A 14,320-nucleotide genomic window follows, 5' to 3' on the forward strand; every position below is an offset into this window, starting at 1 on the left:
CTTTCTTTACCCATTCATTCATCAATGGACACCTAGGTTATTTCCATATCTTGGCTATTATAAATAATGCTGCAATCAACATGGGGATGCTGTTATATTTTTGAGTTAGCGTTTCATTTTCTTCAGGTAAATACCTGGAAGTGGAATTGCTGGATGATACGATAGTACTATTTTTAGTTTTTGAGGAAACTCCATACTTCCCTTGTCTTTAGGGTAAAGTCCAAAGTCCTTCAGCTTGTCATAGTTGGGGCTCTGTTTACGTCACCCATCTCACTTCTCACCACTTCTCTTCTTAGGTCCAGTTATCCTTCATCTCAAATATCTCCTCTTCAAGCAAACCTTACCTTATGCTAGTTACCAACACCACATCCTTATAGTTACTCTCTGTCCATGTCCTTCTCTAAATATAGCCCTTTGTTCAGTGGTGTATCTACCTGGTAGACAAACTTCTTCCATTTTTACATTATTTATGCTTAGAACAGTTTATAGTAAGTGCTCATATTAGGATTTGCACTCACGGAGTAAATTCATCTCACTGGATCAGAAAGAAAATCTAACTCTAGTTTTAGGCACAGAAGATGGACTGGAGTCAGTGACTTTTAGAAGGACAGAATTGCTCAACACAAAGCCACTAATATTGACAATTTAATTACATAATTAAAAGGGAACACTGAATATTGAAAATACTTGACTCTGAGATCCTTGGGAATAGGGAGTGATTTTTTTTTCTTTGCAATTTTAGTGCTCGGCACATTCCACCAGATATAGTAAACTCTCCACAGATATATTTTGGACAGTCTAAAACATGATGGCTTCTTCTCTATTTCCTTGGTTCATGGTGGGCAAGAAAATTAGGATGTCTGAATTACACTCTCGATCTTTACCCAACTATAGCTATTCAATTTCAACATTTTCATTGAGGTAAATATGATTACATGAAAGAAACATCAATCTGAAAACACAACCATCGTTCAAGCAGTATATTTTCACTTTGAATGATGTTGTTCTATAAGTGAAGTGAAATAGATAGATTAGTGTGTATCACTGTAATCTCCCAAATGAATGTCAGAAAGTTGATTAAAGCTGCATTGGCAATACTGCACTTAAAAATCAAGTATATTCTCAAAGATGTTTTTCTAAAGATATTTATAGGACATCATAAATAAGAACTTAGTTTTTAAAAAAGGCTCTAATAACCATTGGTCTCCCAATAGTTTTAAAGAGAGCACTTTCACATGGTTTGCTTTTCCTGAATGAGAAAACTTGTGTAATTGTTAAGAGTTTGAGTTTTCATTGAAAATCCACACCCCAAAACTTAACACAGGCAGAAAAAAAACAAATACTTTTCTTTGTGACCCTAATAGGATATGTTCATGGGACCTGAAATGACAGTGTAAATACAATTCACTAGAAAATTTTAAACAGGATAAAATTGCTTCTGCGATTGCATACACCTGCTTAAATCACGTCCTTGCATCACTGTCTCCATCACTTTTGTCTCAGGGTTATTGTATCCATGTTATACTATTTCTAACTTATTTTACATTAGTTTGCTGCAATCAGTCTTTTCCTCCATACCACTGGTTTTGTAACTCAAGCAAAAAGGCTTCTGAGATCTTAGAAAAGCAGTAAGTGTTTAAGAGAATTGCCCTTTGCTTGTAAAATTCAAATTCTGGTTCTATTTCCTAACCACACACCTAACTCTGATACCCTCAACGCCCCCGTCCCCACCATCTCCCCTCACCTCTCCCTCTTCTCTTAGTCATATGGAGGTGATAACAGCTCCCATGTCCAAGGAAGGGTCTGAGACTAAATCGAGATAAACGTGTGGCACATATTAAGGGCTCGATAATTGCTGGATAGCTTTGTTAAATTAGATGTCATCTTCATTAAGATGTAGCAACTCTATATTGCAGCTTGGTCCCAAGAATCTTGTCATGAGAAAGCACATGTACCTCTTCAGGGCATCCGCTGTCCACCCAGTCCTGCCGATGGCGATCGAATCCACTGGAACATCTTCAGAGATGACACATAGCAGTTCAGAAAAGACAGTAATAGGGTGCAGAGTTGGGGTCGGAGGAGGGTGAAATGAAAAGAAAAAAATTGGTAAGTAGCCAATTCTCAAATTTTCACTTTAGCACAACATAAACTTTCTTTTATAGAACTGTTAATGGGAGTGACAGTGAAATATTTACAATGTGGTGAGTAACAACTCACTCCTTAGGTAGTCGTGCTATTAGGATCACTTAGAGCAACAAATTATTCCACTGATGCCCACTACACTGTGCAGAACACCTGGGTCCCCATGCAAACATAAGGCCAATTGTGATCCTATGAAGTTGGTTTTCTTTTTACTCATACTTTTTTTTCTCCTCATCAGAACAAATGGATATAGACAAATTTTTTGCAGGTATCATATTTTAGGATTTCAGATCTCTATTTGTTTTCCTTATTATTATTATTTTTTTAATTTAAGACCCGTAGTCATTCAAACTCTCTATTGTGAAGTAGAAGTTTAACTCAGCAGATTTGGGGTGTTCAAACCCTCACATTCCAAAGAAAAAACTGGCTCTGTCTGGCTCCTGGGAGATAACCTCCAAGCCATTGGGATATCGCACCTGATAAGAGTGCCTTTGTAAATCTTGGGTTTGGGGCTTTGCAAGATAGTTTATGCTAACAAGATGCTTTATGCTGAATGGATGTTTTTATTCATCTGGAGATGGGCCAGGCTGAATCAGTTTGACCTCTTGGAGGGGCTGAAGATTAGTGATGAGAACAGTCATAGAGAAATTCATACTTAATCTGCCTGACCCTCAATAAAAACCCTGGACACCAAATCATGGGTAGGCTTCCCTGGTTGGCAACACTTGGTGTGTATTTTCACGAATTGCTGCTGGGGGACTTAAGTGCTGTCTGTATAACTCCACTGGGAGAAGACAACTGGAAGCTTGTGTTTGGTCTCTTGTGGACTCTACCGTACGTATGTATTTTTCACCTTTACTGATTTTAATCTGTATCCTTTTGCTATAACAAATGGCAACCTTGAGAATAACAGCTTTTGGGGAGTTCTGTGAGTCCTTCTGGTTAACCAGTATACCTGAATGTGTTCTTATGAACCCCTAACAGCACTATGCTTAGGTCATCCCTAAAAGGTCTAATTCAGCAAGCACTGGGTTAATAAGATTTTGTTTAGTTCTACTCTCTTCCTTGATTGGAAAAATTTTCTGCCCTCTTTCTCTACCCAGCTATAGTCCATTTATTATTTTAAGACCCAGCAATTATTATTGGAGTCCATCCTGATAATGCTTCATAATTGCTGTGATCACATCTTATTTTACTATTTAACTTCTCCCTTTTATATAAAACTTCATGTACTTATGTCTTATTTACGAAACTTGATTGTGAACATTTTAAAGTTAGGGCTGGTATCATATAAAATCATACTTAGTATATCTCACACATAATTTGTTTCATGTTGGAAATTCAAAATATGTTTGCTAGTCTGTTAAAATTAAGGATTTGTATAACTCCTGAATTTTACATCTAGGTATATATTTATATATGGTACATGAATCCATACTGATAAATATTAATATAAATACCTATATGTTTTTCACAATTAATGGAGGTCATTCAACTTTTGCCTTATGTTTTCGTATAGTCTTACTTTGCAACTTTTTAAAAAAATTTGTTTTGCAATGAACGAGTCTACATGATGACTTTTTCTAAGAATCCTTGCCAGAGATTATGTACCATGGCATGGATGAGCATAATTTAATTCAAGTGGAATGTGAAAACATCTCTACTGTCAACAAAGAAGACTGTATCTATCATTTTGCCTGAACATGATCCATTAGAGCTCTGCTGTTTTATGCCTACCATCTGTGTTGAATAAACTTAAGTGTGGAATAAACATCAGTGTGTGATCTGGCATCCCAAGTGTGAGAATCCCCAGTTGATCAAGGCCATCATCTCTGGTTACCCAGAAAGTCTGACATTTGAAGCCTGTTTAATTCCAGAGGAGTTAGATGGCTGTTCCCTCTTCTCCTTGTTTCCTTTCAATTTTGTTTAAATATTGAAAAATGTATTGACATTTCCTTTTGCCCTGAGGATATATCAATTTTCTAAAAAAGTATATTTTGGGAGTCACCTGATCACAAGTCATTTTGAGAGCTACAAGTAAATAAATGGAACAGATAATTTTTAAAGTGCAGTTTGTCTTCACTTACTCTATTCCAGATATATTCAGAGTCAGTGGGAATTAATAACCTTTATCTTATATTTAACAAGACAGTACCGTATCTTAAATTTACGGGTCAGTCAAAATTTCATCTTAACTAATTAGTCCTTTAAATTGTTAAATTAGGGCAGCTCAGGTGGCTCAGCGGTTTAGCGCCACCTTCAGCCCAGGGCCTGATCTTGGAGACCTGGGATTGAATCCCACATCAGGCTCCCTGCATGGAGCCTGCTTCTCCCTCTGCCTGTGTCTCTGCCTCTCTCTTTCTGTCTCTGTCTCTCTCTCTCATGAATAAATAAATAAAATCTTAAAAAAAATGTTAAATTAATCCCAGGAAAAATACAGAAAGTGCATTTTGCTTGATTTATTAAATAAGCCCACAGTTATATTGTGTGAAATTAGGTTCCACTGGAAATATGTGATTCAATTAAGTAATTCATCCATTTATTCACAATTGATTCCCTATTAACTGATTTGCAGTTTACTAATTGCTAGGGTACGAAGGATTGAGAATGGTAGAACATGAAAACATTTGATTTGAAAAAGTAATGCATTTTGGTAACTTACAGTGCCTTAGAAAATTCACACGACCAGACACTTAATTTTTAGTTTTCTTTCTAACCTATGAAAGCAATTATAAACAAAAGGTTGTGTATTTGTGTGTGTGTTACAAAGACACAAGAAAGTGTTTCTTAGTGTTACTAAGAAAAATCACCTTTCTATTATCTCTGAATTTTAAAATACCCAAAAATCCCCTTTAAGAACACCTTCCTCTCTCCATTGAGCTGCTGCATTGTTTTTTCTAAAACCCAATGATATTAGCCATATCATGCTCCAGCATATTGATTTCCTGACATTCCTTTTCTTTTTAAGATTTTATTTATTTATTCATGAGAGACACACAGAGAGAGAGAGAGAGGCAGAGAGACACAGGCAGAGTCGTGGGACTCGATCTCGGGTCTTCAGGATCATGCCCTGGGCCGAAGGTGGCGCTAAACCGCTGGGCCACCCGGACTGCCCGATTTCCTGACATTCTTAACACTGTGAGCAGAGAGGCTCTCTCCTACACTGGAATCACCTAGTATTCCTGTTGAAAGCAAATTCATGAATGTAGCTGAATAAGATTCTCCGGCAGTTTGGGTCCAGCAATTTTCATTGTAAACAAGGCACCCCAGGTGATTCCTGAAGATTCACCACTGACTTCCTGTATGAAATGTCAACTTGGCAGTCCCCCTCCACTCCTCCTGTCCATCCTCTACAACCTGTTCTAATGCCCCTTTAGTGCCCATGCCTAAATGTGTTGTGCTCTTTCATCTCTGCCTTTGAACCTGCTGTTACTTATCTCTGGAATAGCTTCTTTGTTTCTAATTAGTAGATCCAATTCAACTCCAGCCTGTCTCTTCGACCAAGAGAGAGCAATCCTTTCTCAGTGCCTCCCCCAAACAAGTGCCAGCATCTATCATTACACTCTGATTGGTTGCTTTTAGCTTACTTTAGACGTCAGGAGTATAAGGCTCAAAGTGGGGGTGGTGGGGGGTGGAGTCAAACTTTTGCTTGAGTTAGAATTCTGTTTTGGGCACAAAACAGGAATGAGATCTTAGGCAAGTTATTTTTCCTATCTAAGCTTGTTTCCTCATCTGTAAAATAGGGTAATGGAATTTATAAAGTATTAAACATTTAGTAAATATCAGCTGTTCTTAATACCTTTATATATATTTGTAATATATGTATAGCAAGTCAACAATTGCTGAAAATGAGTAAGTGAAATTTTCATTTTAGAGACAGCATTTTGGAAAATATTTAGGAATTGATTCTGTGTACCATATTAATGTGATATGTGCTCTACACTTAAAGTCCTCAGTCATCACATTTGGGAATTAGTATTATAGCATGTTATGAGAGGAAATCTATGTTGCTTTCGAACATAGGCCAAATCTTTATGCAGTATTTATAGAGATGACATTGTTTTGTTAATATTCCTCAAAATGAATTTCTTTTTTTTTAAGGTTTTTATTTATTTATTCATGAGACACAAAGAGAGAGAGAGAGAGAGAGAGAGAGAGAGGCAGAGACACAGGCAGAGGGAGAAGCAGGACTCCATGCAGGAAGCCTGATGTGGGACTCGATCCCGGGTCTCCAGGATCACTCCCTGGGCCAAAGGCAGCGCTAAGCCACTGAGACACCAGGGCTGCCCTCAAAATGAATTTCAATGAAGTGTGAACTCCTAACTATGATAGGTTCCCCATGTTTTTATTTTCAACTTCTTCCGTTCTTCTCAGCATTATCTAATTCCAAAACAAACTGATAGAGAGCTGTACTTCAAATTAATTGTACTATTCTCCACTGAGTTTCAATGGGTGTTAATTTCAAAGCCCGAAGGAATCATGTTAAGTGAACCCCACTTAATAAGGCAGCCTAGAAGACAATACCCTCCTAGCTTTCAGCATCTATCTAATCAAGGTATTAAAGTGTAAATATTATCTCTTCTCTAACTTATCTCAGTTCTATAGAAAGGGTTTCAGAATATGACTTATTTTGCCAGGATAATATATTCAGGTAAGTGTTAAAGTACATACATTAAGGGTTAAACATAAAAGGCATCTCTTACTGAACAATGAAACACATGTCATTTCACCAGTGAGATGAAACATCTGCAAAAGAGAATTTAGGAAAGAAACCACAGAATCTTAAGACTTGGTTAGGAATTAGTTTTTAGAGCAGGAATCAGTAAATGTTTTCTGAAAAAGGACTGGACAGTAAATATTTTAGACTTTGCAGGCTATCACTTCTGTTCTACTTATCTACCTCTGTCATTGTAGCTCAAAGGCAGCCACAAATTCCTAAGAAATCAGTGTGGCTGTGTTCCAATAACACTTTATTTACAAAAACAGGAAGTGGGTCAAATTTGGTCTACTTCCTGTAGTTTTCTGGCCTCTGTTCTAGATTATTATGTAAAAAATAAAGATCAGTAAAATTCTGAAGACTAGGGCAGATCCCTCATCAAGATGTCTCATGATTTAAATAGCCTTATGTGTATTTAACAGAGTATGTTATCTTATGGAAAAATCAATTTTTAATTTAGTACATTTTCTTGTCATAGTCTGCAAAAGTGTGAAAAATAATCCTGCAGTATCAAATAAATGGAAAGATGTTTTATAAAAGAATCAGAAATATTTTAGATGAGAAACAACTATAATGATAAATAATATAATTATAACTAATAACACATTTTATCATTGGGTAAAATAGCTGATAGTATGGAACTATAAGATAGGAGGAAACTATTTTGTTTTCAAATACTAAAACATTTAACTGAAAAATGGTCATAAAATTTAAAATATTGATTATAATAATTATTCTCAATAAAAAATTAGTAAAACAATCATATCTTATTTCCCATATAGGGCATTCTTGTTATTCCCAATTGGTCTCCAACATGAGATGGATAATTTCACTTCTAAAACCATTTCTTCTAAAATTGAGAAATCTGATCTTAAAATTTCCCAAGATTTTTCATACCTGAACTACTCATTATATAGAGGTCTGAGAATGACAGATGAGCCTAAGTACACAGTAATATATTATGGAGACAATATTGAAGGACAAATATGAATTTTACATCAATTTAATATGCAGGAATGTGAAGTTTGTTGTCTTTTTTTTTTTTTTTTTAACTAGGCTCCATGCCTAGTGGAGCCCAATGCAGGGCTTGAACTCATGCCCTTGAGATCCAAATCCGAGCTGACCCAACTGGCTCCGCCATCCAGGTGCCATGAGTCTGTTTTCTCTTAATAAAAGCTCTTGATGTTAGTTGTAGCTTGAGTCATAATCTAATGCCAATAAGAATGGCTATCTGCAAAATGTAGGAACTTTGCTTTGTAGATGACTTTCCAATATAAAATTGGGCTCAAGTCATCTGATATCTGAAATCCAGAATTTTGACTTTTATACATGTGGCAGAGTAGATATTATCCCAATGCTAAAATATCATTAATTTTATTTCCCAACCAGACTTTATTTAATATATATTTGCTTATACCATGTATTAATCAAATTGAATCATAACATGTGATAGCTTACTTTTCTACAGTTAATAATATAGTCTGGGCATTTTTCCACATCCATAAATATCCCTTGAGAGTTAATTTTTAATGATGGCATATACTCCATTATATGGCTGTAAAAAACATTTACTCAACCTATGTATAAGAATCCCACATAATTTTAATTCTTATAAAAATATTTATCCTTTTTGTAGTTTGGTGGATTAAAATGATATGTCTTACTTTAATGAGCATTTCTTCCATTACAGGTGAGGATAAACTTTAAAAACATGTTTACTGACTATTTTTATTTTTACATTTTTGAATAGTACATTTTCCAAATTTATTTTATTTTTTTTACAGGACTTCTTTGAACTAAGAGCAGGAAATTCTGTTAAATGTATTGCCGGTCTGTAATTTGCCATTCTATTCTAAATGTGATTTTTTTTTTATCATACAACAGTTTGTATTTTTACATTATGATATTTGTTTTTCAAACTTACCTTGCAAGATTTCTTTCTTTGCCTTTATGCTCAGAAAGGCCTCCACTAATTTGGTATTATGTATTTGGCTTGCCATTCTCTCTTCTAGTTTGCCCATTATTTCATTCTTTACTTTTACTTCTCTAATCTATTCTACGTTTATTTTAGTATACGGTGTGAAGAACCAAATCTAAATATGCAAATTTCACCTAAAACAAATGGTTGCATCTCAGGATTAATTGCGAATAGATCTTATTTTCTTTTAAGATTTTATTTATTTATTTGAAAGAGAGAGAGAGAAAGAGATCATAAACAGGGGGAGCAGCAGAAGGAGAGGGAGAGAGGATGGCTCCCGACTGAGCAGGGGGCCAGACCTACCGACATGGGGCTTGAACCTTTGGACTCTGGGCTCCAGGGGCTTGATCCCAGGACCCTAGGATCATGACCTGAGTTAAAGGCAGCCACTTAACTGACTGGGCCACCCAGATGCCCATGCTGAATAGATCTTTATCCATTGTTTTAAACTGCCTGTTTTCTTACATAACAAACTCATATGCTAAGGTCTACTTCTGAAATCATATACTCTTCCACTGATTGCTTTGTTCCTTCTTGTATAATTCCTATAATGATTTCACCATTATAGTTTTATGAAATGATTCACTACCTAGTAGTTTAAGTCTTCCATCATTGATCTTATTTTAAATTTTCCCTTAAGTAGTATCACTCATTTATTCCTTTCTGTGATTTTTTTCCAATCACTTTCCGATGTTCCAAATAACCATCCTAGGGATTGGGGCAAGATGGTAGAAGAGTAGGGATCTTCAACTCACCTGATCCCAACTTAACACCTACCACCTATGGATTTGTCCTGAGATTTAAAGAGAGAACAGCCAGAATGCTACAGAGAGAAGTTTTTGCTTCTTCAAGAATCATCTAGACTGAAATTTACTTAGGTGGTGGTTGGTATTCTTGATTCAGCACACTCATACAGCCCCTTTGCACTGAGCAAAATGAACATAAGGAAGAACTCATCACAAAAGAAAGAATCAGAAACAGTACACAAAGTTACACACAGAGTTACAGAATTTGGGTTACAATTCGATGTCAGAAAGCCAATTCAGAAGCACAATTATAAAGCTACTGGTGGCTCTGGAAAAAATCATAAAGGATTCAAGAGATTTCATGACTACAGAGTTTAGATCTAATCAGGCTGAAATTAAAGATCAATTAAATGAGATGTAATCCAAACTGGAGGTCCTAATGATGAGGGTTAATGAGGTGAAAGAAAGAGTGAGTGATATAGAAGACAAATTGATGGCAAGGAAGGAAGCTGAGGAAAAAAGAGAAAAATAATTAAAAGACCATGAGGAAAGGTTAAGGGAAATAAATGACAGCCTCAGGAGGAAAAATCTACGTATAATTGGGGTTCCAGAGGGCACCGAGAGGGCCAGAAAGCATATTTGAACAAATCATAGCTGAGAAATTCCCTAATTTGGGGAGGGAAACAGGCATTCAGATCTAGGAGATAGACAGGTCACCCCCCAAATCAATAAAAACCATACAACACCTCGACATTTAATAGTGAAACTTGCAAATTCCAAAGATAAAGAGAAAATCCTTTAAGCAGCAAGAGACAAGATTCTTAACTTATATGGGGAGAAATATTAGATTAGTAGCAGACCTCTCCACAGAGACCTGGCAGGCCAGAATGGGATGGCAGGATATATTCAGTGTCCTAAATGAGAAGAACATGCATCCAAGAATACTATATCCAGTGAGGTTCTCATTTGGCATAGACAGAGAGATAAGAGATTTCAGGATAGGCAGAAACTGGAAGAACATGTGACCACCAAACCAGCTCTGCAAGAAATATTAAGGGGGACCCTGTAAAAGAAAGAGGAAGCCCAAAGAAATAATCTACAAAAACAGGGACTGAATAGGTATTATGATGACACTAAATTCGTATCTTTCAATAGTTACTCTGAACGTTAATGGGCTAAATGATACCATCAAAAGACGCAGGGTTTCAAACTGGATAAAAAGGCAAGACCCATCTATTTGCTGTCTACAAGAGACTCATTTGAGACCCAAGGACACCTCCCGCCTTACCATTCAAAGGGTCCTCAAAAGAAAGCTGGGATAGCAATCCTTATATCAGATAAATTAAAGTTTATCTCAAAGACTGTAATAAGAGATGAAGAAGGACACTATCATACTTAAAGGGTCTGTGCAACAAGAATACCTAACAATCATGAATATTTATGCCCCTAATGTGGGAGCTGCCAAGTATATCAATCAATTAATAACCAAAGTAAAGATATACTTAGATCATAATATACTAGTACTGGCAGACTTCAACACGGCACTTTCTGCAAATGACAGATTTTCTAAGCAAAACATCACCAAAGAAACTAGGGCTTTTTTTTTTTTTTTTTTTTTTTTTTTAATAAGGGCTTTATATGATACACTGGACCAGATGGATTTCACAGATACATACAGAACTTTGCATCCAAACGCAACTGAATACACATTCTTTTCAAGTGCACATGGAACTTTCTCTAGAATAGACCTCATACTGGGTCACAAAACAGGTCTCAACCGATACCAAAAGATTGGGATTGTCCCCTGCATATTTTCAGACCACAATACTTCAAAACTAGAACTCAATCACAAGAAGAAATTTGGAAGAAACTCAAACACATGGAGGTTAAAGAGCATCCTGCTAAAAGATGAATGGGTCAACCAGGAAATTAGAGAAGAATTAAAAAGATTCATGGAAACTAATGAGAATGAAGATACAACCGTTCAAAATATTTGAGACAAAACAAAAGCAGTCCTAGGAGGGAAATACATCGCAATACAAGCCTCCCTAAACAATTGGAAAAAAAACTTAAATACACAAGCTAACCTCGCACCTAAAGGAATTGGAGAAAGAGAAGCAAATAAAACCTACACCAAGCAGAAGAAGAGAGATGATAAAGATTTGAGCAGAACTCCATGAAATAGAGACCAGAATAACTGTAGAACAGATCAAAAAAATCAGGAATTGGTTCTTTGAAAGAATTCATAAGATAGATTCACCATTAGCCAGCCTTATTAAAAATAAAAGAAAAAAGACTCAAATTAATAAAATCATGAATGAAAGAGGAGAAATCACAAACAATACAAGGAAATATGAAAAATTTTAAAAATGTGTTATGAGCAGGTATATGACCACATATTAGGCAATCCAGAAGAAATGGATGCATTTCTGGACCACAAATTACCAAAACTGGAAGAGGAGGAAATAGAAAACCTGAATAGGCCAATAACCAGCAAGGAAATTGAAGCAGTCATCAAAAACCTCCCAAGATCCCTGGGTTGCTCAGCGGTTTGGCGCCTGCCTTTGGCCCAGGGCGCGATCCTGGAGACCCGGGATTGAATCCCATGTTGGGCTCCCGGTGCATGGAGCCTGCTTCTCCCTCTGCCTGTTTCTCTGCCTCATTCTCTCTCTCTCTCTGTGTGACTATCACAAAAAAAATAAAAAAAAAATTAAAAAAAAAAAAAAAAACCTCCCAAGACACAAAAGTCCAGGGCCAGATGGCTTCCCAGGGGAATTCTAGCAAACCTTAAAGAAGAAATAATACCTATTCTACTAATGCTGTTCCAAAGGATAGAAAAGGACAGAATACTTCCAAACTCATTTTATGAGGCCATCATCACCTTAAATCCAAAACCAGACAAAGACCCCACCAAAAAGAAGTATAGACCAATATCCCTAATGAACTTGAATGCAAAAATTCTCAACAAGGTACTAGCCAATAGGATCCAACAGTGCATCAAGAAGATTATTCACCATGACCAAGTGGGATTTATGCCCAGGATGCAAAGCTGGTTCAACACTCATAAAGCAATCAGTGTGATAGATCATATCAAGAAGAGAAAAAACAAGAGCCATATGATCCTCTCAATAGATGCAGAGAAAGCATTTGACAAAATACAGCATCCATTCCTGATCAAAACTCTCCAGGGTATAGGTATAGAGGGAACATTCCTCAGCATCTTAAAAGCCATCTATGAAAAGCCCACAGCAAATATCATTCTCAATGGGGAAACACTGAGAGCCTTTCCCCTAAGATCAGGAACACGACAGGGATGTCCACTCTCACCACTGCTTTTCAACATAGTACTAGAAGTCCTAGCCTCAGCAATCCGACAACAAAAAGAAATAAAAAAGCATCCAAATTGGCAAAGAAGTCAAACTCTCCTTCTTCACAGATGACAAGATACTGTACCTAGAAAACCCAAAAGACTCCACCCCAAGATTGCTAGAACTCATACAGCAATTCGAATGGCAGTGTGGCAGGATACAAAATCAATGCCCAGAAATCAGTGGCATTTCTATACATTAACAATGAGACTGAAGAAAGAGAAATTAAGGAGTCAATCCCATTTACAATTGCAACCCAAAGCATAAGGTATCTAGGAATAAATCTAACCAACAAATCTAGGAATAATCTAATATAACCTATAAAGGATCTATACCCTAAAAACTATAGAACACTTCTGAAAGAAATTGAGAAAGACACAAAGAGATGGAAAAATATTCCATGTTCATGGATTGGAAGAATTAATATTATGAAAATGTCAGTGCTACCCTGGGCAATTTACAGTTCAATGCAATTCCTGTCAAAATACCATGGACTTTCTTCAGAGAGTTGGAACAAATCATCTTAAGATTTGTGTGGAATCAGAAAAGATCCTGAATAGCCAGGGGAATATTGAAAAAGAAAACCAGAGCCGGGGGCATCACAATGCCAGATTTCAGGTTGTACTACAAAGCTGTGATAATCAAGACAGTGTGGTACTGGCACAAAAACAGACACATAGATCAATGGAACAGAATAGAGAATCCAGAAATGGGCCCTCAACTCTATGGCCAATTAATATTCAACAAAGGAGGAACAACTATCCACTGGAAAAAGGACAGTCTCTTTAATAAATGGTGCTGTGAAAATTGGACAGCCACGTGCAGAAGAATGAAACTAGACCACTTTCTTTCACCATACACAAAGATAAACGCAAAATGGATGAAAGATCTAAATGTGAGACAAGAGTCCATCAAAATCCTAGAGGAAAACACAGGCAACACCCTTTATGAACTTGGCCACAGCAACTTCTTGCAAGATACATCTATGAAGGCAAAAGAAACAAAAGCAAAAATGAACTATTTGGATTTCATCAAGATAAGAAGCTTCTGCACAGCGAAAGAAACAGTCAACAAAACTAAAAGACAACCTACAGAATGGGAGAAGATATTTGCAAATGACATATCAGATAAAGGGCTGGTATCCAAGATCTATAAAGAACTTATTAAACTCAACACCAAAGAAACAAACAATCCAATCATGAAATGGGCAAAAGACATGAAGAGAAATTTCAGCAAAGAAGACATAGGCATGGCCAACAGGCACATGAGAAATTGCTCGGCATCACTTGCCATCAGGGAAATACAAATCAAAATCACAGTGAGATACCACCTCACCCCAGTGAGAATGGTGAAAACTAACAAGACAGGA

The 14,320-nt window shown here is 36.5% G+C and overlaps 1 protein-coding gene across 3 annotated transcripts in view; it reads right to left on the reverse strand.

Moving 5' to 3' along the window:
- Positions 1–14,320, reverse strand: part of PLXDC2 (plexin domain containing 2) — a 512,014-nt gene that overhangs the window by 76,502 nt on the left and 421,192 nt on the right. For all 3 annotated transcript variants that reach the window (XM_038529866.1, XM_038529863.1, XM_038529864.1), the window contains one exon: positions 1,956–2,016. In XM_038529866.1, coding sequence (XP_038385794.1) covers positions 1,956–2,016 — 61 coding nt within the window. The remainder of the gene's footprint in view (positions 1–1,955; positions 2,017–14,320) is intronic.

This window comes from Canis lupus, chromosome 2 (assembly GCF_011100685.1).
Source record: "Canis lupus familiaris isolate Mischka breed German Shepherd chromosome 2, alternate assembly UU_Cfam_GSD_1.0, whole genome shotgun sequence".
In the NCBI taxonomy this organism is placed as follows: Eukaryota; Metazoa; Chordata; class Mammalia; order Carnivora; family Canidae; genus Canis; species Canis lupus.